The 25,638-nt window shown below is 37.2% G+C and overlaps 2 protein-coding genes across 2 annotated transcripts; one reads left to right on the top strand and one right to left on the bottom strand.

Moving 5' to 3' along the window:
- The first annotated feature begins 3,056 nt into the window (after positions 1-3,056).
- On the top strand, positions 3,057-6,471 carry LOC128507091 (C3a anaphylatoxin chemotactic receptor). The gene is made up of 2 exons (XM_053477747.1): positions 3,057-3,229; positions 4,644-6,471. Exon 2 carries the CDS (start codon positions 4,651-4,653, stop codon positions 5,674-5,676), a length of 1,026 nt encoding a protein of 341 aa, XP_053333722.1. The 5' UTR covers positions 3,057-3,229; positions 4,644-4,650; the 3' UTR covers positions 5,677-6,471.
- A 303-nt stretch (positions 6,472-6,774) lies between these two features.
- Positions 6,775-20,768, bottom strand: cenpq (centromere protein Q). Its single transcript, XM_053477748.1, has 9 exons — positions 20,747-20,768; positions 20,248-20,331; positions 20,112-20,160; positions 17,122-17,221; positions 16,955-17,023; positions 16,721-16,850; positions 10,550-10,669; positions 8,647-8,715; positions 6,775-6,993 (listed from the first exon to the last, which is right to left on the bottom strand). The coding sequence occupies exons 2-9, from the start codon at positions 20,326-20,328 to the stop codon at positions 6,871-6,873; spliced, it is 741 nt and encodes a 246-aa protein (XP_053333723.1). The 5' UTR covers positions 20,329-20,331; positions 20,747-20,768; the 3' UTR covers positions 6,775-6,870.
- Positions 20,769-25,638: the final 4,870 nt, after the last annotated feature.

Below are 25,638 nucleotides of genomic sequence, written 5' to 3'. Positions count from 1 at the left end.
CAAATAGCCCAGAGTGTGTGAGTAATTGTGTGTGTGTGTGCCCTGCAATAGATTGGCATCCGATCCAGGGTGTACCCCACCTTGTTCCCTGGGATAGGCTCCAGACATCCCATGACCTATTACAGAATAAGTGATGTAGAGAATGAAAGAGACATACAGTACATAGCTAAGAAGAAATAATAAATCATTGTTGAACAGTTGAATCATTGTGAATACTCAACAGACTGGAAAGAAAGCTGAAAGAAAATGTACAAAGATTGACTGTGGGAAGTGGGTAGTAAACGTACAAATAGAGCAACTATGAGTAAACAAAGTGCATTATGCAGTTATAGACATAAATGGTCAGTGTGTGAGTGTAAGTGTGTGTGTGTGTGTGTGTGTAAGTGAGAGAAAAAATATTCTAAAATGTGCAAAGTGATTATGATTACTTTCTCTCTTTTTTTTTCTCGATGAAATTATAAACAGGATGCCACAACCCTTTATCTGGCACAGATATGCTGCTTGCTTGTTCAGGCATATTCAAATTCTTTCTCTATGAGGTTTACTTCCTGGTTAAAAAAAAAAACAAACAAAAAACTTTATCATTATATATATATATATATACATCAAAATATACAGTTGGTCTTGATTTAAAAAAGTGCCATTTTCCCCTATTTTCTTAACATTTCGTTATTTCCCTTGACGGACAGCAGGGTACATCACTGCAGGCACTGTCCAAAAAAATTTGCCAGAGTGTTATACGGAAGAAAAGAGGTGGCATCTTGAGCAAACAAGTTAATCTCAGCAGGATGGCAATGCCTGCACAACTGTCGTCTCCCAAGGCTATATAATACACCCCCCAAAATGAAAAAAATAAATAAATAAACAGTTCATGGGTATTTTGTATCTATTTTCCTTTTACAATTAAGCAGAGCTCATATGCAAAACATAAATGTTGGCATGCTCATACAGTTTTTTAAATATTTATTTATGCAGTCATTTATTATTGAAATTGTTGAGATTTAAGATTTATTATTCATTTCAACCATCACCCTATTAAATCCTTGTGTTGTTTAAATAGTGCAATTTTCCCCCTATGTTTAAAAAATATGTTTTTAACAATGCCTGTCCTTCATTTATTTCTATTACAGTATGTCCAAAAGATCAGAGGTCCATGCAAACTATTTACTGTAAAACTCCTTTATAATATTAGCAGGATACTCAGCTGGATTGTATTATCTTACAGTAGCTTTCAAGTCATAGTAAAAGAAAGTCTCTCTCTCTCTCTCTCTCTCTCTCTTTCTCTCTCTCTCTCTCCAAACTGCGGATGTGCCGTTTTTGTCAAAACCACCACAGCTTTTGATTTTAATCTCTTGCTCTATGATTAAGCGTTTTATGGAACGAAGGCAAATCATGCATTTACATGTAATAGTCAGATCCCTCTTCAAATACTACACACCACTGTGGTTAATTAATGCAATGCCATGCACAAATGTAGTGAAGTAGAAAGTACAGAGAAAATTTGTTCTTTTGCTAGTAAAGTAAAACAGCAAAAATGGACGAATGAAACTGTGTCATTTTAAAACTGTGATCTTTGAGCACCAGTATATAACGGATTATATTAACTATTTACCTTCATACTCCATACGTATCCCAGTGTACTGGCTTTACTGTCTCAGTATTGTAATCTGTATTGTCCTGCACTGCATTACTTTAAATGTTGGAACGAGACAGTGTACTGAGCTTTCCATTATGCTGTAAAAGTACAATAACAATAAAGTTCAATAGAAGGAAATAGATCTTAATTAATTTTTAAAAAATTAAACCTGCTTTAACATCTTTCTTACTATAATGTGAGACAGTTTGCTCACAGGTCCAGTTTCTAGCAAACTTCTAAACTGCTTCAGACATAAGAAATAAAGCATAATCATCTATGTATTTTCATGAATATCACCTGATTTATACAGCTAATAAGATATATATTTTTGTTTGCTTTTTTCCACAAAAATATTTTTTGCAGACTATGTTTGCAGGAAATTTACCTTTAAAAAAAAATAAAAAATCACATATAATACATCTTTAAGTTCTTTTTTGTTTAACTTTTTTTGCAAGAACACGTTTTATTGAGTCACCTTATAGTGAGTCACTATATTATAATGTGTTGAAATGAACCACTTGGGTTAATGTGTAATGTGTGGGTTAACACACTGAAAAACACTAGATTTCACTGGCTTTAAATAGCATGGCGTTTAATTGCTTCTAAGCATAACCACAACAAATTATGAGTGAATTTAATGCACAAAACAATTACACACAGAGTTAGCATTTTTCTATTTTTAAACACATTGATACTTTTACCATGAAGCAACATGTCAACCATTTGGAAGAGGAATACAGTATACTGTATCCCTCTTCCAAATGATTATATTAAAGTTATTAAAGTAGAAAACTATTATATTATGAATTAATGAATCGATCTATTAATATATAAATCAAAATCAAGTAATGTAATAGAAAGAAAAAATAAAATGTATACATTTTTTTTCACTGCCTTTTTCTTATTGAGGATGTTGAAGCAGTTTAAAAGTGTATTATTTTAACATAATCTTTTCTTTTTAAAATTAAAAATTTAAATCATGGTGTGTATTGTTTACTCAAACGATATTGATAAAATAATAATTTGATAGCACTGTATTAAAGATACAATATACATCTCATCTATATGACAGCTTGTAACTGGAAAGACAGTAGAGTGATTTTCGAGAAATAATGTATTATACCACAGATGGTCCAGCTATTGATGGAAAGGTTGATATTTATATTTATCCACCCAGTAAGTCTCACTTCTGTTGTGTTTTAAAAGCAAGCAGTATTTCATCAAACTAGCACTAGAATAGACACTATGCAATAAATGAAACCACAAAGGAACACATGGAGTATCGGTTTGAGCAGAGAAACCCTCAGACATTCATGCAGGGCCACCTATGGCTATCAGGATCTGTGTTGCAATCAGATTGTCGCAATATTTCAAGAGGAAGGAACACGCATACGTGAGCGTGGAGAATTTCTCTAACCCGCCTCTACTTATTTCGATGATATTACCGCTGCAAACACTCCCTCTACTTATTTCATACACCAGCTCTTGCCTTCCTCCCACCCCAGCGTCAGGGATATACGCCGTGGAGTATTCTCTCTCCTGCCTCAGGCTCATGTAACATCACTGTTAACAGGTAAACATCTGCAATATCAGGTAAGCATTTAACTTTGGACTTTACATTTTGTTTAGAAAAAGACTAAATGTTCTTAAGGTGAGCGTGAAGAAAGTGTGAGTCTATTTAATCTGTGTTTAAGGTGTGTTCTTGTAGTGTGCATGTGCTTTGGATGGGTGTAGTAGCATGTCCTTTACACTGGAACTTGTTCTAGCCTGAGGTAGAAAGGGTTAGCATTCCTTTCAATCACCCACAGGAGCACGCGCACACACACACGCACGCACACGCACACACACGCAAAAGACACTTTAGCTACAAATAACTTAAGGCGTGTTTTTGTGTGTAGGTGATAAAACATCAAGCTCTTTTACAATAACCATTAAATAAAAAAAAAATCATTAAAAAAAAGGAGCAGGTAAATTTGAGAACCTTGCCCTGGAAAGCTGCTGTTTATAGTATAGACAGGATGGGTTTTACAACAATACCCACTTCTGTTCATCCCAAAACAACTTTTTTTGTCACGTTCGGAAACATCTCTATTAAAAAAAAAAAAAAGTAAAAAAAAACATTGCCAGAATTTAAATGCCTTATTTTTATTACAGATTAAATGTGAGATAATAAATGCATAACTGTTGAATAACAATTATGCATTTAATATCAGATTTTAATGATTAAAATAAAACATATAAATCTACATACTGTATATATCCATATGCAATTAAAAAAAACAAGCAGCATTTTCTACCGTCCATTTACCAACACCTTTTAAAATAATTAAATACATTGAATTGCATAATCCCCGAGTCCACAATACTTGCCTTCGACCAAAACAAAGCTGCTTTAAACTGCATGTCTGTTATCTTTTTAAATTTAAGCACCAAATAATTTATCAATTAACAGGAACTGGACCTATAATAATACTCACACACATTGAGGAACATGGTGAGGAACCCAGTTGTGCAACTGCACTTCCTTAGAACAAGCTCTATACAGTTGCATGAAATAAGCACAAACATGCAAGGCATGAATTACACCACATCACTACAATGATAAGCATGGCATATCAGACTAAAATGTCAAATATCAGATTTGCCTATGATGATCATTAACAGAGGATATGTTGTGCACAACATGCTGTGCACGAGCTTCCTCTTGGTATGAACAATTTTTCTTGAGTGTTTTAATCCTGCTTTGTTTTAAAGCATTGTAAGCCTTTATTATCTGTTAACAAAGAGAGATTGTTACACTGCCATCCGGCAATGCTCCAATCATGAGCACGGGTTTAGTCATACTGGGGTATAAGGAATGGAAATAGCTGATTTTTTTTCTTTGCACCTCTACACATCAAATATATTCCGTCTCAATAATGGAAACAAAATTTGACTTAAACAGTGTTTCATGAGTTTCTGTAATAGCCGAAAAAAATCATTTCATTTTATTATCATCTTTCCACAGAAATCCAATGGAGGCAATACAAGTGGTGCAGATTGTAGCGACAGTGTTGATCTTTGTGGTGGGTGTAAGTCTGAACGGCCTGGTAGTTTGGGTGTTGGGATTCCGAGGGAGGCGAAGGAGTGGCTCCATAGGAGGTGAAACAAAGGGTGCTGGAAGCTTCCGGATATACGTTGTGAACCTGGCACTGGCCGACCTGATGTTAATTTTGCGCACTCCTGTCATGATAGGCTACCTAGTACACAATTTCACCTGGCCCTTTGGAAAGCCAGTGTGCCAGCTGATCATGTTCCTGCGCTGCCTAGGATTATATGCAGGGGCCTTTTTGCTGAGCGCCATTGCACTGGAGCGATGCTTGTGCATATTACGGCCTGTCTGGGCTCGAATGAGACGCCCACGCTGGGTGGTGCCACTCGTCTGCCTCCTGCTGTGGGCACTGGCTTCTGCCCTCTCGGTGCCCTACATCACAGCTGCTGGACTCAAAGATTACGACAACCGTACCCAGTGCCTGGAAAATGTTAATCAAACTGGACGGACCATGCTGCTCACGGTGGAGTCTGTGGCGGGTTTCCTGCTTCCACTGTTAATTTTCTTATCCTGCAATGTGGCTGTAATAGTTACTGCAAAGAGGGCTGAGAATGTGTCCAGCACCCCTGTCTCCTCACCTACTTCCCCTACTGGATCTGTTTACACATCACAGAGGATGACCCGCCTCTACCGAATCCTCTTCTTCACCATGCTCCTGTTCCTCACATGCTGGGTGCCGTACTTTACCTGCCGCTTCCTTAAAGCACTTGCCAGTGAACGGACTGACTGGAGCGGCCTTTATATAGGAGCAGAACGGGGCATATATGTGGCACTGTTCCTGGTGTACCTGAAGAGCGCGCTCAACCCAATTTTATACGTATTCGCTGCCCGAGGACTGAGTCGCACCGTCCGTGCCTCGCTGCTCTCCACAATTGTGCGAGTCTTTAACGAGGATGTGTCCGAGTCCCTGCGCAGGAAGTCCTTACGGAGAAAAGACTCACAGATTTAAAGTATAATCTGTCTGTGGATTATTGCTCAACAATTAATATTACAAAATTCGGTGGCACTCTTGAGAAAGATGTGGACAGAACTAAGGGAAGTGAAAGAAGGCCCTGACAGGAAGTTTATCTAAAGATGTAAGGGACAAAGCTTCTGCACCTTAAATACAACAAGAAAGATGCGTAAATGGTGAACTATTAATTCCTAGACCTTGTTCAAGCTTGAAAGTAATTTTTCAGAGCTAATTGTTAATTATTAAGAGCTATTCATTGCAATTTATGACTTAATGGGAAAAGTCAACTCAAGATGTACTACTGCAATATCGATTGCAGAGAATGTATAAATTTATCCATGTGTTTTTAGCTCATGAAAGAAAAAAAAATTAGTATTTACTTTCTTTCTTGCTCAACATGTTTAAGTGACACCTAGTGTCTTATCAATAGGAACCCCATGTATAACTAGCACAGAAATCTGAAACATCAGGAAAGGTACTGTAGCATGAATCGAGAACAGAGGTGCTAACATAACAGATTATCAAAGTCTACAGATGAGGAGGTGAGATACCTAAAAAAAGACTGAAGGACTAAAGTTCAGCTGCAGCCTAATATTTAGAGAGATGTGGCAAGGGCTATTTATGTGACAGACTATTTCAAATGATATACAGCTCCACTAGTAAAAACTTGTTTCGTCAAATTGCAATAAAATACTGAAACAATGGCATGATTACTCAAACTGAGCAAAACAAGTTTAGCAAACTCATACTAGTCCAACAAATAAAGGTCTTGCAAATGTATAATTATTGACAATAATTCATTTAATTTACATTTCAATCAGGAAAACCTGTATTTATACAAAAGCTGATCAATTGTATGATCAGTTACACTGGACTTTGTAAGTGTGAAAATTCTGGAAATACAGTTTCATATAAATGATGTATAATTGTTGTTTTCCTTTTTTTTTTTTTTACTTGCATGTGTTGTAACAGTGACTTTGAAGTTAATACTATTTGATTTTGATTAAAAATCAGTATTATTAATTAAAACAGTATGGTAATCATCTTATTTTAATAAACCCAGATGGAGACAGAGCCAACAATGTCTGTCAGGAAATATTTACCCTTTCAAGTTACAAAAGTTTTATTAATTACAAGAACAAAGAAATTTAACAAAAACCATGATCCAGTTGTTTGGCGTGCCAGGGTGAGTCAGAGGTCATCCATCTGCTTATGAGCCAACTCCAAAAAGGCTTTAACATTCCCGGTTAGTTGTCTTTTTTGAAGAGCCTTCATGACAGCTTTAGGATCAGGCACTACTTTCATGATCTTCTCCTAATGAAACAACTCAGGTGTTAGTTGCAAAATGACAATACTTTCTAACAAGCTGATGAGCAACACAGTTCAGTCCTAGCAGTGCTTGTGTGAAAGAACTTACACTGTGATTTAAAAAAAATCTAATTGATCTATTGATTTATCATCACAAGAATATACTGAACAGGCTATAATGCAGAAGTCAATTATTTTGAAAGAGTTACATCAATACTTTGGTTAATGCTATGCAACATAGGAAAAAGGAAACAGCGATTAGCAAAATTGGTTTACTCTCGGCAGACTTCCACTTAAACGCTACGTCGTGTTTATTGTTTAGCGATGTATAAAACATTCAGTCATTTATTCATCTATCTTATCTACCGCTCATGGAAGATAAACAGAGTCGTGAGGGCCTGGAGCCTATCTCAGAAGACTTGGGGCATGAGCCAGTGTGGAATGCCAATCCATCGCAAGGCACACACACGCGCACACACACGCGCACACACACGCGCACACACACGCGCACACACACGCGCACACACACTCTCAATTTGGAACTTAGCTTTAAAAATCGAAATCGAACCTGGATTCTGAGGGTGCAATGCGACAGTGTTAACCAATAAGCCACCGTGACATGTTTTTTATTATTTCCTTGCTCGCCAACATCAAGGGCTTCAAGACTATTTCTTAAATTAACTCATGCGAATAAATTATTCCAATGTTATGCAGCAGGATATTATCATCATCCAGTCCTACAGGAAACCAAATGTAAAGAACTTAAGGGAAAACAGAAACCTTGCTTAGTTTAATTCTGCTAAAATTTATGTTATATATATATATATATATATATATATATATATATATATATATATATATATATATATATATATATATATAATAGATTTTTTTTACATTACAAAGCTGTTACTAAAGTTGCATGGATTACTGCAACAATCTTGTGCAGATATATTTTATATGGGATTGTTTAGTTATAAGATGAAATTAACAGGTCACACCAACAGATAAAACAGATTACAGATATACAATTTAGCAACAGACATCTGTGTGGGTTCAAAAGACCATGACTTGCTTCTGCGCTGCAAACCCACAACCACAGAATTTAACTAAAAGGTTTAACTCGATTCACACCTCGGGTCTGGGTGCACTGAGTTAGCGAGCTAGCGGATCTGCTGCACAGCAAAAGGGGGAAAAGTGCTGATGAAACTTTGATGTTTCCTTACTTTTAGTACCTTCTTATTTTGGTCAAAAAGGTGTTGGATCTGGAGCCTGGCCCAAGTGCACTTGAAAAAAAGGATGCCAGTCCAAAAATGCCAAAGCATTGTTTGGATATAATACTTTTAAACTACAGTCTCACTTGAAAACAGAAAGCATTTTCTTTTATGATCAATCAGCAAAACTGCTTAAATGTGGTTTTTGCATTCGCTAAAGGAGAAGTGTTGAAGCACCAGACTGACAGCTATCTATGCCAACCATGCAAAAAAAGAAAAATGGTTGCTCAATATGCTTGGTCATTTTCAGTCACTCAGATAATATTTCTAGAACAATACAACACTATAGGCATTGTTTATTATGAAGGAGTTTATTATTTAGAACCAAAAGCACACGAAGCTCGTGCATAGTAGTTGTTAATAACTGTGAATTATTACTCTGTACCTGTAATGTCGGTTCATCTTGAGGATAAAGTGGTAAAGCAGGAAGGTGCAGAACTTCTTGTTCAGTCAGCTGAATAAAGTATAGAAAGACATTTGTATTGATGCATGTTAGACTAATAAACAATGAAACAATCCACGATTGTAACCTCTATCATGTAATAAGGGTGTTTATTGCTATAATTGTTAGAGACCAATAGAGACCTTGCTACTGAAAGCTAAACCCTTAGGGAGAAGTGAACTGGAGCTGATTTGAGTTGTGGCAAAGCAAGCTTTTTAATTTTCAGGATACATACAAATCTTTAAATTTCTCATTTCTCACTATTAGAGACAAAAACGCCAGTTAGAAAACTGTCAAATTATAGGTTTTATCATGTCTGGAATGTTTCATAGCCATTACAGGGGATTACAGGTATCTCCTTTAGCTGAGGTTTGTAATTAAGGCATGTCATGGCACCACCAACCGAGCTAAATGTGTTATTTAATTCATTCTATAGTACGTGTCACCAACAGGACTGCAACATGAATACAAAATTTAGTCAGCTATACTGTACTTTAACTTATAAAGTATTAAAATATTAAGTCAAATCATTAATATGTGCTGTAAGATTTTAAAATAGATTACTTCCCTCTGATATGAAACATAAAATCAAACATAACACAATTTTGCTTGATAGTTGAAGACGTTCTAAAGGAAACCCTCTATGACAAGAATAAACTGTTGTAGGTTGTTACAGAGAACCTTTATAGATTCCCTGAAAATTAAGACAAAAGACTTTCTGATCTACACCTCTTAAAAAATGTGAGATGTGATTCCTTATGTGATTGGTTTTCGTGTACCATAAACCACCCCAGACAAGTGCAATCAACATCATTTGGAAAACGAACATGGAAAGCTTGTTTAGTAAAAGCAAGATCCGGTGTGAATTTCTAAAACTCTTAAAACAATATTTGGCAGAAGGTTTTAAACATAATGCTTTGTGTTGACTGCATTGAATCAGAGATTTAAGGAGAATTCTGGTCTAAGGAAAATTAATACTTATATTGATTTTGTATAGAAATTGTTCAACCTTAGTAAACAAGACTGTGGATTTTTTTTTATGAGCAGCTTTTAGACTTTCAATGCTATGGTATTTTTAATCAATTCATGTATCATTTACTTAATATCTTTTCTTGTGAGCAAACCTGAACAGAGCAGAAGTTTCTAAAGGTCCAGCTGACTCACCTGCGAGAAAACAGTTGTTGCCTAAACTATGCCTGTTGTTGCAAGGTGTTTAAGGCGATGTCCTAATCAGCAAGTTTTATTATTACTCATAATATTTTTTTAGAAGATTATTAGAAGCTGAAGGCTTTTTTGAAAACATAAACATTCCCCCCCGCCCAAAGAAAGAATCCCTGTTACGTGGCTAAATTACAGGTAATTAAGCAACCTTATTAGTGCGACAAAATCAATCCCATAAAAATGGCCATATGGACCAGTGCAATTATTTAATTATTTAATTGTATTTACTACAGGTAATATACTTAAAGTCAGAAAGTTAAGCAGCATCTGTCAGTAAATTAAGCATTACTTATCATTTTGAGGTGATAAGTATTGGCAAACATGCTCTTAATGAGATCATTTGTCCAATTACTTCTTGTTAGCCTGGATAAATATGTTTGAATCACAGTTTAAATTAAAATCACAATATGTGCCAAAATAATAACAATGCATTGTTTTTTATTGAATCGTGCAGCTCTAATCTAATCTTATCTCACTGACAATGCTTATCTCAAGTCATGATGGACAAGTTTTAAATTTTTGTCAATATTAAGCTTTACACAGGAGTAGCAAACAAACTAAAAAGTAATGTTGTCACCTTAATAAAATGCTTTGGTTGTACAGTACCTCAGCCTTTAGTACATACCTTCTGCGCATTCAATTCTTCTTCCTCCAAACGGTCCCTCATGACCCTACACTCGTTCTCCAAACTGTCCATCTTTCCCTGCAGCTGCTCCAGTTGGCTAACCACCGCCTGGCTGCTTTCCTGTAACCAAAAACACACATTCAGCAGAGCACTGCACAGCAATACCACAAGCAAAACACCAATTAGAGATTGTGCAATTAGTGTCAGTAGCGAACAATTTCACATAGTGAATATCAGGGTGGAATTGTTTAAAGCGAGCTAAGCCAACGAATCAGTGAGTCAGTGTGCACTGCAGTCTTAGATGATTCTTCTTGGCTCACAGCAAAAAACAAAAACACAATCCAGTCTTCCAGAATTGTGGGCCACCTGGCTCAATTTCTAAAAAAAAAAAAAGGATTATCCTGGCCTCGGCTTATAGAGACAGCTGTTCTCTAAGGACTCGTGACTGCAGCCGCTCAATAGTTTAGGATTGGAGTTTCCAACTGGACTGGAAACACCTCTACTGTTATACAGAACTTCTAGCCTCCTGTAACACACAGCTGGAGAAATTGCTGATGCATTCATGAACACTAGTTTTTACATCCAGAATGAGTTAGCTTCCCCCCGTGCCCAGAGGATTTTATCTCCAACCTCTACTCCACCTGTTTAGGGATTTTGGACTCCATTGCACCTTACAAGGACAAACCAATGAAAACCAAACCTGACCCTTGGCTTAATGATACTATGCGTGCCTTTAGGCAGCACTGCAGACAAGCCGAGCGCAGAAGGAAGAAGGACAGATTACAAGTATCATTGGGTATACTGCGTGACAGTCTTTCTGATTATCAAAATGCAGTTAAAGAAGCTAAATGTATGTACTTGTCAAACGTAATCTCCACCAACTGTAATCGTCCTAGGGTGTTATTCAATACAATTCAGTCAGTTACAAATCCATTGGGTAATGTTCCGAAACAGGTATCAAGGTCATTCTGTGATAAATTTCTAAATCATTTTATTGATAAGATAGCCTCTGTTGGGCAGAATATTAATGTGACTTCAAATGGTCTTGATATATGTTCTTCTTCTTCTACGCCCTCATCTGTGTTTAACAAATTTGAGCCAGTGTCCCTATCTCTTCTCTCTGAAGTGGTCCAGCAGTTATCCCCAACTAAAAGTCCTCTGGACATTATTCTATCTAGGGTGCTAAAGCAGGTTTTTAACACAGTGGGTCCATGTCTCCTCTCTCTTATAAACAGTTGCCTCAGTTTAGGGTTTGTCCCAGATGTCATCAAGCACGCTGTGGTCAGGCCTCTTCTTAAGAAATCCAATCTTGATCCTACAGTATTCTCTAATTTTAAAACCAGTATCTCATTTATCCTTTCTATCTAAGGTCTTAGAAAAAGTTGTCTGTATCCAGTTGCAGTCCTTTCTAGAAAAAAATCAGGTTCTTGAGAAATTTCCAATCCGGTTTTAGAACTCGTCACAGCACTAAATCTGCTCTCCTGAAGGGACCGAATGATATCCTCCTATCCCTTAATTCCAAAAAACCTGTGCTGCTCGTGATGTTGGACCTCACTGCAGCCTTTGATACTGTTGACCACTCAACTCTCCTGACATGTCTGGCACAAGAAGTTGGCCTTCAAGGTCCTGTACTACAATCTTTTAGGTCAAGATATATTCATATTTAACAAATAGGACTTTCTCAGTCATGATTGGTGATCTCTTTTCCTCCTCTGCCCCTTTGACCTTTGGTGTTCCACAGGGTTCCATTTTGGGCCCTGTTTTATTTTCCTTGTACATGCTGCCATTAGGGTCGATCATTTCAAAGTACAAAGTTTCTTTTCATCTATATGCAGATGATTTTTAAATCTATCTGCCAATTGTGCCAAATTCTTAGCACTTAAATCAATCCACAGTTGTTTGTATGACATCAAACTCTGGCAGTCACAAAACTGTCTTTGTGTGAATAAGAGTAAAATAGAATGTATTATGTTTGGGACCCCAAATTTTTCTAGTTTTATCACTGCTGGTCTCGATTCTCCAGTTCCTCATTTGAGCCATGCAGTCAAAAATTTGGGGGTGACTTTAGACAGCAGTTTAAACGTTCAGAGTCACATTGACTCTGTTGTCAGGGCAGGATTTTTTCATCTTCGCCGCCTTGCAAAGGTCAAACCCTTTCTAAATCGGAGCGACCTGGAGAAAGCCATTCTTCATGCTTTTATTAGTTCGCGGCTAGACTACTGCAACGCACTTTATGTGGGAATCACTCAAGCTCGTTTACATCGTCTGCAACTTGTGCAGAATGCTGTGATCACATCACACCAATCTTGTATTCCCTTTACTGGCTTCCGGTACAGTTCCGGATTCAGTTTAAACTTTTGGTGTTTGTTTTTAATGCGATTAATGGTCTGGCACCGTCCTACTTGTGTGAGACAATAAGCTTTTATCACCAAGGTAGAGCCTTACGTTCTGCAAACCAAAACCTGCTAGTGGTCCCTTGGTCAAGATGCAAACAATGGGGTGATCGCTCCTTTGCAGTCGCTGGTCCTAAACTCTGGAACACCATTTCACCGGAGTTACGAAATTACAAAATTACGAACCTCCCTTTGTTTAAAGCACAACTAAAGACCCACTTATTTAGAATGGCTTTTAATATTTTATAATTTTGTTTTATTTATTTTTATTATTATTACTGTTACTATAATTTCATTTATTTATTTATAACGATATGTTTTTTTTTTTTGTTCCTGTATTTTTATTTCTATTTTTATTGCTATTTTATTGTCATTTTTAGTGTTGTGAAGCACTTTGGTTCAACTTAGGTTCCTGTAAAGTGCTATATAAATAAATGTTGATTGATTGATTAAGTATAACCGTACAACAATTCCTACTATCCGTTAAAACACATATGAGGATGGGCTCACTGTTGTGTCTGGTTGCTCTCAAAGTTTCTTCCTATTGACGTCTCAAAGAGGTTTTCCTTTCCATCGTCACCCTTAGCGACAACAATCTAATCTTTTTTCATACACATTTCCATAATTTTTACTTTGATTGTGTAAAGCTGCTTCGCAAAAATGGTCAATTGTTAAAAGTGCTATAGAAATAAAATTAGATTGAACTGACTGTGTTATAAGCCGTTTGTACTTGTAAATTCAAGAGATTGCCATAAATATATATACTTATTGTTATACATACAACATTTACATGTATAAAATACTAGACTTTTGCTCTATTCCCTGTAAAACCGGTTATAGAGAACTGCTCTAGAACTTAACTTCCTTTGAAATGCACTCTCTTTAGAATCTTTGCAAAGACAACCATGTTCGACCTCTTGGTAATTTCTCCGAAGACATCTATGATTAATTAGATTAACATCTATATAAAAAGAAGTTTTACTTTTTTTATATAGAACATTTCATTTTAATTTTAATTTTAGCCCCAGCAGCTGTTTAGAATTATCTTATTTCAACAAATGCTAAAAATATTACAAAAAGTTACACACACTCCTTTTGTCCTTATTTACAACACTTCTTTTCATCAATAATGTAATAACTGTGACTCAGAATTTGTGGTTAAGGTACTGGATGGATGTCATTCGCACTGCTTGGGTAAACTGGCAACAGATGCGTTTGGAATAAACAGAGAAAAGGCTGCAGTCTTTTGACTGCAAAGTTTGAAATATATGAGGAGGAGAAGATTGTGGAGGAACAGAAGTGGGCCTCAGAGGGCCGCACTGGTAAAGTGCTCGCCCTATCATCCGGAGATCGCAAGTTTGATCCCCGGGTGATGCTTGTGGGCTGTAACCTCTCGCAGCGGAGGTCCAGAGAGATCTAATTGGCCGAGCTTTGTCAGGGGAGGGATGAGAGGTACTTGGTGCTCCCACATTAATCACGGCTCTACAGCCAACCAGGGGCGTCTGTGAGCTCACGCAAGCGGAAGGAGCAGATAGTGCTGTACTCGGAATGTGTTATGCCGCCCCCAACAATGCGTGAGTGACATCAAGTGGTTCGGAGGAAACACGTGATAGTCTTCGGCCCTCCCGACTGAGGTGTAGTAGCTTAATTTGGAAACCCCCTAGTTTATTTATATATATATATATATATATATATATATATATATATATATATATATATATATATATAAAACCTCTCTAATAAGACTTGCTTTTGCTTTAAACACGCAATAAAATGTTTCACACACGCACACACGTGGTCACAGTAATGTTGATTAAACCAGTAAGAGACGCACACTAGAGGTTACCCACAATTCCGCAGCGCAAGAGAAAAAAAACGTTGGCTTAGTTGTGATCATGTGACATCAAAACAAGAAGCGCATGCGTGATACATGATACTCGGTACTCGTAAACCAAGACTTGTTTGTTTTCCAAGTCAAAATTTATTAAAAATCGTTGCTCGTCTTGAACACTCGCCAACAGCGTTACTCAAAGTTCGATGTTTTACTGTATAAACTACCCAGAAAGCATATGATCATGTTAAAAACCGTAAGTGGGTTTTGCAATCCGTTCTTGTTCCTAAAAAAAACATTGAGTTATATGACCAGAATTAGGCTTTCTGATGACCAAAATGAGGAAGAGGTCTTCATGATGACTAAGCAACAATAAATCCAGTAAAAGGTTCTGAGAGGTCCAGCGTCTTCAACATGTAGAGCAAAAAGGCCACGACTGTTTTACTAAGCCAACAGTGGCAGCAGACGTCATACATACATGTATATGTATCGTCATACGACTATCGCATATTACAGAAAATAAGGAATTGAATACAACAACCAATACTGAAAGAGACAATGCTTCAGATGGTAGAAGACATTGTGTACTTAGCAAGCAAAGGAAGAATTACAGCAAGACAACGCATAAGTGCAGGTCTTTCTGATATTGTCCTTTGTATAGTAGCAGACTAACTTTGTATCACCCAAATAACAGGACCTTAAAGACAGCGAAGCTCAGTGATATGTTCACAAAATACTGAGGGCTGTAAAAAAAAAAAGAAAAAAAAAAGAAAGAAGACACTCCAATTTTTTTTTTCTTTACCTTGTCCTGTTGCTGCAGTTAAAAGATCATGCTTCTTACAAATTATTTGTATGTTAAAATTTTTATACTATGTATCTGAACATTCATTGGGCTGCCGGGTAAGGCAGGCTATTTGTGATAAACTGGTATTTAAATGATTCAAGGTGAAATAAACATTTAAACTTAATCAAGGAAACTATTTAGCTTCTGAAAAATAACTTCTCAAATAAAAAAAATGCACATATACAGACATATAGTAAGCACACTGTGAGAAGTAACTAAAAATTTCAGTCGAAAGCAGAAGATGGAAGATTCTCCGAAAGTCTTTGTGGTTCTGGTTTATGCTTCCACAACCACAGCTCATCTTTTCAGTTGGGTGAAAACAGAAACCTAAGGCGCATGTTCAGGCAATGCTTAATTTTTTGCTATATTAAAAAAATCTAACTCATTAAAATCTTGTGGTTATAGATAACTCTTTCAAATGTTGTATGCATATAAAGAAAAAAGTGCTACATCACAATAAGCAATATAAAAATAGTAATAATTATTATTTTGAGGATTCAGGAATCTCTACTTGCTGTGACCTTGGTCCTGTCTGGATCAATTACAAAATCTAAGCAGTTCATCTTTTGGTTATGAAGATGAATACCCATTAAACGTTCAACTATATGTTTTAAAGATATGGTGTTGACTAGTGTTAATTTCGTCAGCGAAAATAATGACGAAAAATATTAGCTGACGACCTTTTTTTCTGTGACTAAGACGAGACGTCATGGATATCGATGAACAGTGATGAAATCAGCATGCAATATCATTGACGACAAAAAAAAAAAGATGAGACTTAAATGAGGTTTAAAAAAATAAAAACTAACCAAACATCTATCTTTATTTTTGTCAACACAATTTCCATCACAATCCGCTGCGATACGGTGTTCATTCATAATGGCACGAGTGGCGGTGTTTCCCGGTTTCCCGTGTGTATGTATGAATCGAAATCTTGATTTTTTTTTTTCCCCCGATTAATTGTGCAGTGGATTGACACTGTAAATAAATGCATATAGAAGACGAGTGGAAAAATAAACCTAGACTTTATGATAGAGCTCCCCCACCTTCCAGTTCGCAAAATCACATTAGGAATCTTCACAGAATATTTTTTACACTTTTACCTCTAATGCCTTGAGTTTATTTTTGCCATGCTTAACCTTCTGGGACTCTGTGTGAAACTGGTGGGAACCATGCATCGTGCTTCCCTGTTTCTGGAGCGGCACCGGAAGTTGAGAACATTTGGCAAGGAACCTAAAAATTGAAAGCATTCCAACAAAAAAAAAAATTATGACAGAACATATTTAAAATATATTAGAGTATGTAAATAATCATGGATAGTTTTGTACATGTCTTACTGGTCTTTCAGTGCGTTAAGGTGCTTCTGTGTCTCAGTTTTTTCATTTTTTTTCAATGCGAGAACAGATCTATCAAAGACCAAAGAAAAAAAAAAGAGAGAGACTCAAATAGTAGCAAAATGATAAAACTAAGAATTAATTTCTGTAAATATCACCAGGGTGCTCACAGTATTGACAAACTCAGCATGTTGTCAAGGACCATAATGGAGGACTTGGTCAATGGTTTCCATTTCTCTTGGCCTTTCACCTTTCTCTGCTCTGCAGGGGCTAAGTCATAATAAGAGTAAGAAAACAAGGTAACAAAACAAAGAGCTGTCAGACAGAAGTATTATTCGGCTATAGGTACTGTATGTCCACAGCTGAGCTGCGTTCAGTAACGCTGTTTGGCTTTACTCTAAACCAGGCATTTTGTGTATTTCATGTATCCTCACTCAAAATAACTTCTGGGTTTGTGTTGGGGACATCAACATCCTGCTTAAAGAGAACTATGGCTTAAAAAATGTTTAGATGTAACATTCGCTGACCTCAACATGCCTCCAGAGAAACAGGATGTTTCATAGAAATGTGTCACATCAGATTTCCTGTCAGTTTGTAAATTGTTTAGGGGAAAGACAGAGAGCTAGAGAGAGAATTTGCTATACTTAAAGTATTTACAAGAATGGAAATAATACATCGAAAATTCATTATATACACTAAATGTTCACTAAATGTGCATATAAACATTGGTTTGCGAGCATAACTCGTTCCGGAAGTTTGCTTGTATATCAAAATACTCGTATATAAAAGTGAATTTCCTCATAAGAAATAATGGCAACTCTGATGATTCGTTCCATAACCCCAAAATATTCCTATAAAAATAATTAATACAAAATATAAGGTAAAAATGAAATGCACATATACAGTCATATAATAAGCACACTGTGAGAAGTAACTTAAATTTTCAGCCGAAAGCAGAAGATGAAAAATTCTCTCAAAGACCAAAGCTCATTTTTTCAGTCAGGTGAAAACAGAAAACTACCCTGCACTTTAACTTTGAAAAGAATCGTGACTGGTGTTAGACGTGAGCAGAAGCAGGAGCAGGGGGGCTACTGTGTAGGACGACTTTCACACACTTACGCACACACAACCGGAATCACTCCTCTAAACAGATTCATCTCCCACACTGCTCCAGTTACTAAAGAACAGTCCCTGCACTTGGACAAAAAATAAATTTAGTTATGTTATAGAAAACGGATGTTGACTATACGAGTGAAGTGGGCACATTGAGACTTAGCATGGGAGACGATTACCCACAATTCCACAGCGAGAAAGAAGAACCACTGGCTTAACTGTGATCATGTGATGCTCGCCAGACAAAGCGTATACATACTACAATACTCGTATATTAAGACAACGCTCGTTTAACAAATTTTGCTGATCTTGCAAAATGCTCGCAGACCACGTTACTCGCAATCCAAACTTGATAAATGTATAAGAACTCAAGGGATCTGAACACTAAGCCCTGGCCTCAACCCCACTGAATACCTTTAGGATGAACTGGAACTGGAGCCTCCTCACACTAGATTAACATCTAAGCTCACTAATGCTTTTGTGGCTAAGAGAACAGAAATCCACCACAGCTACTCTCTAAAATCTAGTAAAAGACTCCCCTAAAGAATGGAGGCTGTTAAAGAAGCAAAGCGGCATTAGTCATAGTGCGTGCTGGTCATGTGTCCAGAGTGTGTATTTGTTCAAGGTTTCTTTACCTTTGTTCACACCCAAATTCTTTTCCAGTGAGCCATTTTGTTCAGTGTGATTTCTACCTTGATTTAAATCATGAGCAGTCTTTATTCAACTTATGTTCTTTGCTCACATTAACAAAAGTTGTTGTCAACAATAACACTGTTATCTTACAGTGGAAAACAAAATGAAAGAATTTTTATTCATAACAAGCACAATGAGAATTGGGCAGTGGTGGCTAATGTCTTATTTACACAGGACTAGTATTACAAGGGGACCTTATTCAATTTGTAATAATTACGGAGGTTGTGTGTGATCTTAATCCTGTGCGAATCGGCCATGTCTGCAATTTAAAAAGAAAAAAATTCCTCTGCAAATTACCTACGATATTTCGCCGAACACCAAGGTCCTGTGAGAATATTAGTCTTGTGCGAATCAGCATGTCTGTGACTTCGCCAGTATTTGCCGGTATATTAATTTTTCCTGTGTGCTTTTTATCTATCATCCGCAAAGAATGGAGGCTGCATTGGAGTGCTTTCAAAGTATTTTGGGTGCTGGGACATATCACTATACACCATACAATAATACAATGTGCAGAAAGAGACAGCTGAAAGCTGATAACCATCAGAAGAGCAAAAGCAAAATGAATTATTAGAAAGTGATGGATGACCTGTATAGCAGGATGCTGTAAACACTCTGCTTATACAGTATCATATAGCTAGACCTACTGTTGTTGTTGGTCTTTCGGCTGCTCCCAGCTAGGGGTCGCCACAGCGGAATACCCAGTCCACACTACAACTTGGCACAGGTTTTACGCCAAATCCCCTTCCTGACGCAACCCTCCCATTTTATCCGGGCTTAGGACCCGCACTGCATCCAGCGGCTGGGGTTTGGGCACTGGCTGGGAATCGAACCCAGGCCTTGCGCATGGCAAGCGAAATACCTACCACTGAGCCACCAGTGCCCTCCACTGAGCCACCAGTGCCCTTCAGCTAGACCTACTGTATAATGACATTTTTAAACAACAGCCTATTCAAAATAGTACACAATTAAGCAAGGCTAATGTGTTACAGATAAATCAAGTGTACAGCTCGAGCTATTTGATTTCAACCGGGTGAAATGTAAATGACGCAGGGCACAAAAACTATATTTCTTTCTTTTTTTTTATCTATCCATAAATTCTCTCTCTGCCTTACTATACGAAGGGCTATAGGAAGTGTAAGAAATCATGAAGTGCAATCAGGTTGTGTTATGGGCATAGAGGCATGGGAACATTTGCATCATATTATAAACCCTGACACCAGCCTTGGGCATAAAGTCTCTCGTGATAGGTTCCAAGCCCCCCGCGACCCTGTACAGAATAAGCAATATAGAAGATGGATGAATGAATTAATTAATAAATGAACATATGCAGCTTTGCCTAATGCTGCAAACTCACCTTTTTTTCTTCCCTGATTTTGTGCACCCTGACTGTCAGGCAGTGGTTTCTATAAGTTCAAAAACATGCATGTTACCTTCTATGCACAAAGCTGGAAATAAAGCTTGGGAACAATAAGAAGTAGTGCAAGTCTCACTTGCTGTAATCTTTTTCCACTCCGACCGGCGGCTTTAGGACCCTGTGTTGATGCTCTGCTCGAGCCTCGAGTTGGCTTCATCTTCTATAACGTTTATAATGTAAACTTCAACATTTGCATAACATTAGCACTCTACAAACTCTATTTTCATTGCTTTTAAATAACCATATATTCAAATGACAGAATAACTAAGTAACTAACTAACTAACTAACTAACAAAGGCTGCCTGGCATAAGTTGATTTATTATCTTTATAAATGTGTGTCTGTTTTTTTTTTTTTTTTTTTTTAAGAACTAAGATTAGCAAATCTGGCTAGCATGATAAAAAACAAAGCTAACTGAACATAAACCTGAATGCTAGGTAACTATATAAGTAATGCGCAGTAATGTGCGCCCTCATTATGTATAATATATGGTTATTCTTTATCAAGGTTATCATAACCTCGTAATGCTCTGAGAAAGTGTGTCTACATAAACTGTGTGTGTGTTAAAACACTCACCGGTTTCGCGCTTATGTTTTCAAGTTTGTGCGCATGCCCAGTGAAAAAGCGGACGCTTCCGGAAACCATGTTAGGAAGGTCACCATGATAGGAAGACATGTTAAGAAGGTCACAAATTATAAAAGTGGTGACCTGACTCTGGGTGTCAGGGTGTTTGTAGTTAAACGTACTTTATATCAGCGTCAGAAAAAAGTTGAATGATTATTTAAATGAATAATTTGTTTACTGCAAGATTCATTTTATTTCCTTCTTGATCTATGATTAAGTCTTATACCTCCCCAGTCTACAGTACATGGGTAGGAGCTCTATCTGGTATTTTATTTACAGATATGTTTGGAGGCCAAAAAGTCTAGATCCACAATCATCTTTCCTTATAAATTCTAATTCAAATTTTTATTTGTCACATACACAGTCATACCGAGTACGATATGCAGTAAAATGCTTAGACAACTGCTTGTGGCCTTAAAATAAAAGACTAAAGAATAGGGAATAAATATTTTTTTTTTATAAAAACAGAAGGGAAATTTAACTAAGAAAGAATAAAAAAAAAGAAAATTAAAATAACATAACATAACTGTACAGTACAAAATATACAATATAAGAAAAATATGAAAAAAAAGAAAAATATGAGACAGCTGTACATCTATACAGAACATACAATAACCTGTATGAATTTAGATATATTTATTTTTTTGTTCGGACCAAACATGGCCCCGAAACTAACAATATCTAAATAATTCAACTTTCATCAATATAGATTTTTGAAGTTATACAACCCACCTATTTTATCCAGGCTTGGGACGAGCATTGACCAATGGCTGGGGTTTGGGTATTGGGTGAGAATCGAACCTGGGCCTTCATAAACCTACAACTGAGCCAAAATGCCTGGTAAATAACTTTACATTTTCTTCAAAACTGCACAATATTTCAAAACTTTCTCTATGTTACTGGTCAGAGCCTTATTTGTTCAAAAGATTTACAAAATAATTTAACTGAAAATTTAAATTTAACAGGGCAGCCACAGGCTATCACATGATTACTCTAAAAACACAAGCTTTTTTTATTTGGGTGGGCCAGACACCTGTAATTGGCAAGTGCTCCTATGGGTAATGTGACAGCGTATTCCTCTTCCCTATCCCCTACGAGCAAAGCCAATCTGATCCTGAGACTGTCACCTATGGATTCTAACTTTTGCCCTCCATACAAATGCCCAATTCCAATTACTGGTTAATATTTACTTGAAAATGCCTTTCGAAAACAGATTGGCTAAAAGCGATTAGGTTTACAGCATACGCAGCACACAAGTATTGCCTGCATTGGACTTTTAAGAAACAGCTACTTGAACTTAACTCTTACGTTTAAGTAGTGATTATGAGTAATGCATAGTTAACAATTTGCGTGGGACTACAACAGATATTAGTGAGTCACTCTCTTAAACTACCATGCAAGTCTCACGATGAGAGATTAATATCTGATGTGTTGCAATTTTTTATTTTATTTTCAGTAATTAGGAGTTATGTAAAGCAAAAACCTTCATATAAAAACACATAGACACACCCTGCCAAATTCCGGTTTTGTTGGCCTTACGTTTCTAAAGACACATCTATTTTTATACTCATACATGTGGCCATGCTCCAAACTATTACTTACACTACAAACTACTAGTTTTACCGGTTTGGTTCGATTTCTTATCATCAGTCATAAATTGCACATTTTACATTTTTATAAACCAGCTCTACCCTATTGAAGTTGAATGACATACTGTTTGGAAATGTCAACATCTTTTGGATAATAAGATCATACTCCATGAAAGGTTTGACTCCAATATTATGAAAATCGGCCATGTACCAAATTGCAAAAGGAGGGTTTGTATAGTAGGCATATTATCATAAATTTAAGTGAATGTGTGTAAATGGTCAAAAATAACATTTTCTATAGTTTAATTAAGAGAATCATGCAAAAAATATTTCCAAAGTGTAGTTTTCCAGAAATATGCTTGTATTGTGTGAAAAAACATGTATAACAACATCAGTAAGCAGTTTGAGTGAGAATGTAACAGGTACTAATAGAAAATTCTGTACTGATGCAGATATGTATATCTTGCAAGCACTCATGAGTTCCAAAAATTTAAGTAAAAAAAAACAGTCTTTGGTGTTAAATGAAAACGTGAAGATGTTTTTTTTTAATAATTATTGAATTTAATACTCTGCTGAGTATTGTTATACAGTAAGTTACAGCTAGTTACATCAACATGGAATCCAACATCCAAAAGTGAAAACAAATCAAATTGAATTGAACTGAACACCTAAACTGCACCACCTTTAGTCACGCTAGCAATTATGCACACTGCAGCTTATCTCTCCTGCGGAACTAAACCCTGTGGTTTCTCTTTGGCACCCTGAATAATAACACACTCACTCACTTCTCATCTATATCTATTTATTGTGTATATACTGTAGGGTCTCGGGGGGGCCTGGAGCCTATCCTAGGAGACTTAGGGTACATGATTGGGTATAGTATATCATGGATGGGCTGCTAATCCATCGCAGGGCACACACATACACACTCATTCGACACTCATTAGCCTAATCTGCATGTCCTTGGATAGGGGAGGAAATCGGCGTACCTGGAGAAAACCCACCAAAGCACAGAGAAAAAATGCAAACTCCATGCACACAAACTGCACAAAGGTGAGAACCCGAACACTGGAGGACTGCTTTGAGTGTTATTTTTTGAAGCGGCCTATGAAATTTAGAGGACCAACATTGGTAGTGTTGGCTAGTGCCTAAGCTGTTGGGAAGCTTGTTCAACCCAGGTGCTAGGACACAGAGGAGCCTTAATGTATGACTTATTTGTAGTGTAAGAGATGATGGGTCTAATCAAACAGTGCTCGGGGCAAAGCTTGACAACTGGTTTTGTAAGCAAAAAAAATGTGGGTAGCCACAGGAAGTCAGTGACAAGATACTAACTCTGTGTGGGAGGACTTCAAAAGCTTAAATATGTATATAATTAATATTCTTACTGGGTCAGTTGGAGATGTCGAATGAAACATTGAGACCGTCCTGGAGATCACAAGACCTTGATTTGGGAAGCACTGATGGACAGCAGCTCATTTTTGGGGGAAAATTAACCTTTAGTTGACTTTTGTCTTTTGCCAACATTTATGCTATAGTTGAGCAGAAATATGAGTTTTACAAGAAACATAAGCTAATTCGGCACACATGCAGCGGCACGGGTTCAGAGAATTTTTCTGAATCTACCAGAAGAGAATAGTACCTACAGACAGACATTGACTGCTTTTGAAGATTACTTTACACCTCAGCATAGTGTGTTGTTTTGGGTGCACAAAACTTGGCAGAGAAAGCACATACCAGAAGAGTTGATTGATGTTATCAAAAGAGAACTGATTGCAACTGGAGCTTAATTTGAAACTTGATATTCTACGATAAGCTCATGAAGGTACGTGCATCTACAAATTCTTGCAGCTTAAAGAAGCACTGACTGACATCACACATGATATATACATATCATGGCTCCCATTTTCCTCTTGGCAGATTCTCTATGGGGTTCAGGTCAGGCGAGTTTGCTGGCCAATCAAGCACAGTAATCTCACGGTCATTGAACCAGGTTTTTGTGCTTTTGGTGGTGTGGGCAGGTGCCAAGTCCTCCTGGAAAATGGGGTCAGCGTCCTCCATACATTTTTCTTTAGCCCGGGTAAGACACTTCTGACCTTGTTTGTTGCTCAGGAGCAGCTTGTCAAAAGGAATACGACATTTAAAGCCCATTCCCAGAATCTGTCTTTTGTGTGGTGGCTCTTAATGCACTGACTCCAGCCTCAGTCCACTCTTCCACTCTTTTCCCTTCCACATAACTTTCTGTTAATGTGCTTTGATACAGCACTTTGGGAACAGCCAACTTCTTTTGCAATAACCTTTTAAGGCTTTTCCTCCTTATGGAGGTGTCAGTGATGGTTTTCTGCACAACTGTCAGGTCAGCAGTCTTTCCCATGATTGTGCCTCTTCCTACTAAACCAGACTGTGAGACCTTTTAAAGGCTCAGGAACCCTTTGCAGGTGTTATTTTTGCAAGATGAGTGCTGTTTACTATAACATTGTGACCACAGGGCGCGTGCGTACTGTTTACTATAACATTGTGACCACAGGGCAGCACGGTGGTGTAGTGGTTAGCACTGTCGCCTTGCACCTCCAGGGTCAGGGTTGTCCTTCTGGAAGGTTCTCCTCTCTCCAGAGGGGACCGCTAATTGTCTACAGACAATTCCTTTGACTTCATGCTTGGTTTGTGCTCTGACATGAACTGTCAACTGTGGGACCTTATATGGACAGGTGTGTGCCTTTCCAAATCATGTCTGACTCTAATTAATCTGCAGAAACATCTCAAGGATGATCAGAGGAAACAGGATGCGTCTGAGCTCAATTTTGTAAGGGCTGTGAATACTTATGTACATGTGCTTTCTCAATTTTTAAATTTTGAATAAATTTGCAATGTTGTCATCATGGGGTGTTGTGTGTAGAATTCTGATTTTAAAAAACGAATTTAATCAATTTTAGAATAAGGCTGTGATATAACGAAATGTGGAAAAGGTTATGCGCTGTGAATACTTTCCGGATGCACTGTATATTGTATATACTGTATATGATGGCTGTAAGTAAATACATAAAGGTGTCCTGTAGAGAAATGTCCCAAGGTAATGTCATAAGCGCTCTACTCGATGAATGTTCATTAAAGAATGCAGTGAGCTCCGAGGCAACTCGGCCGGGATCATCATTCACAAACTTATAGCCATCTTTAAAATGTTTACACCATTTAAATGGTTTGCTGAAGACTTACTGTGATTAATTCTTCTGTAAAGTCAATCAGTTTTTACATCTACAT

The sequence above is a fragment of the Clarias gariepinus genome, chromosome 18, assembly GCF_024256425.1.
Source record: "Clarias gariepinus isolate MV-2021 ecotype Netherlands chromosome 18, CGAR_prim_01v2, whole genome shotgun sequence".
Lineage (NCBI taxonomy): Eukaryota > Metazoa > Chordata > Actinopteri > Siluriformes > Clariidae > Clarias > Clarias gariepinus.
This window is presented reverse-complemented; position numbering and strand designations above follow the sequence as displayed.

Excerpts from the sequence above, each read along its gene's own strand:
- LOC128507091 (XM_053477747.1), top strand. The coding sequence starts at position 4,651 with ATGGAGGCAATACAAGTGGTGCAGATTGTAGCGACAGTGTTGATCTTT.
- cenpq (XM_053477748.1), bottom strand. The coding sequence starts at position 20,328 with ATGAAGCCAACTCGAGGCTCGAGCAGAGCATCAACACAGGGTCCTAAA. Across the intron at positions 20,161-20,247 it reads GTGGAAAAAGATTACAGCAA|AAACCACTGCCTGACAGTCA; the intron begins GTGAGACTTGCA and ends TTGAACTTATAG. Across the intron at positions 10,670-16,720 it reads ATAAACTCAAGGCATTAGAG|GAAAGCAGCCAGGCGGTGGT; the intron begins GTAAAAGTGTAA and ends TTTTGGTTACAG.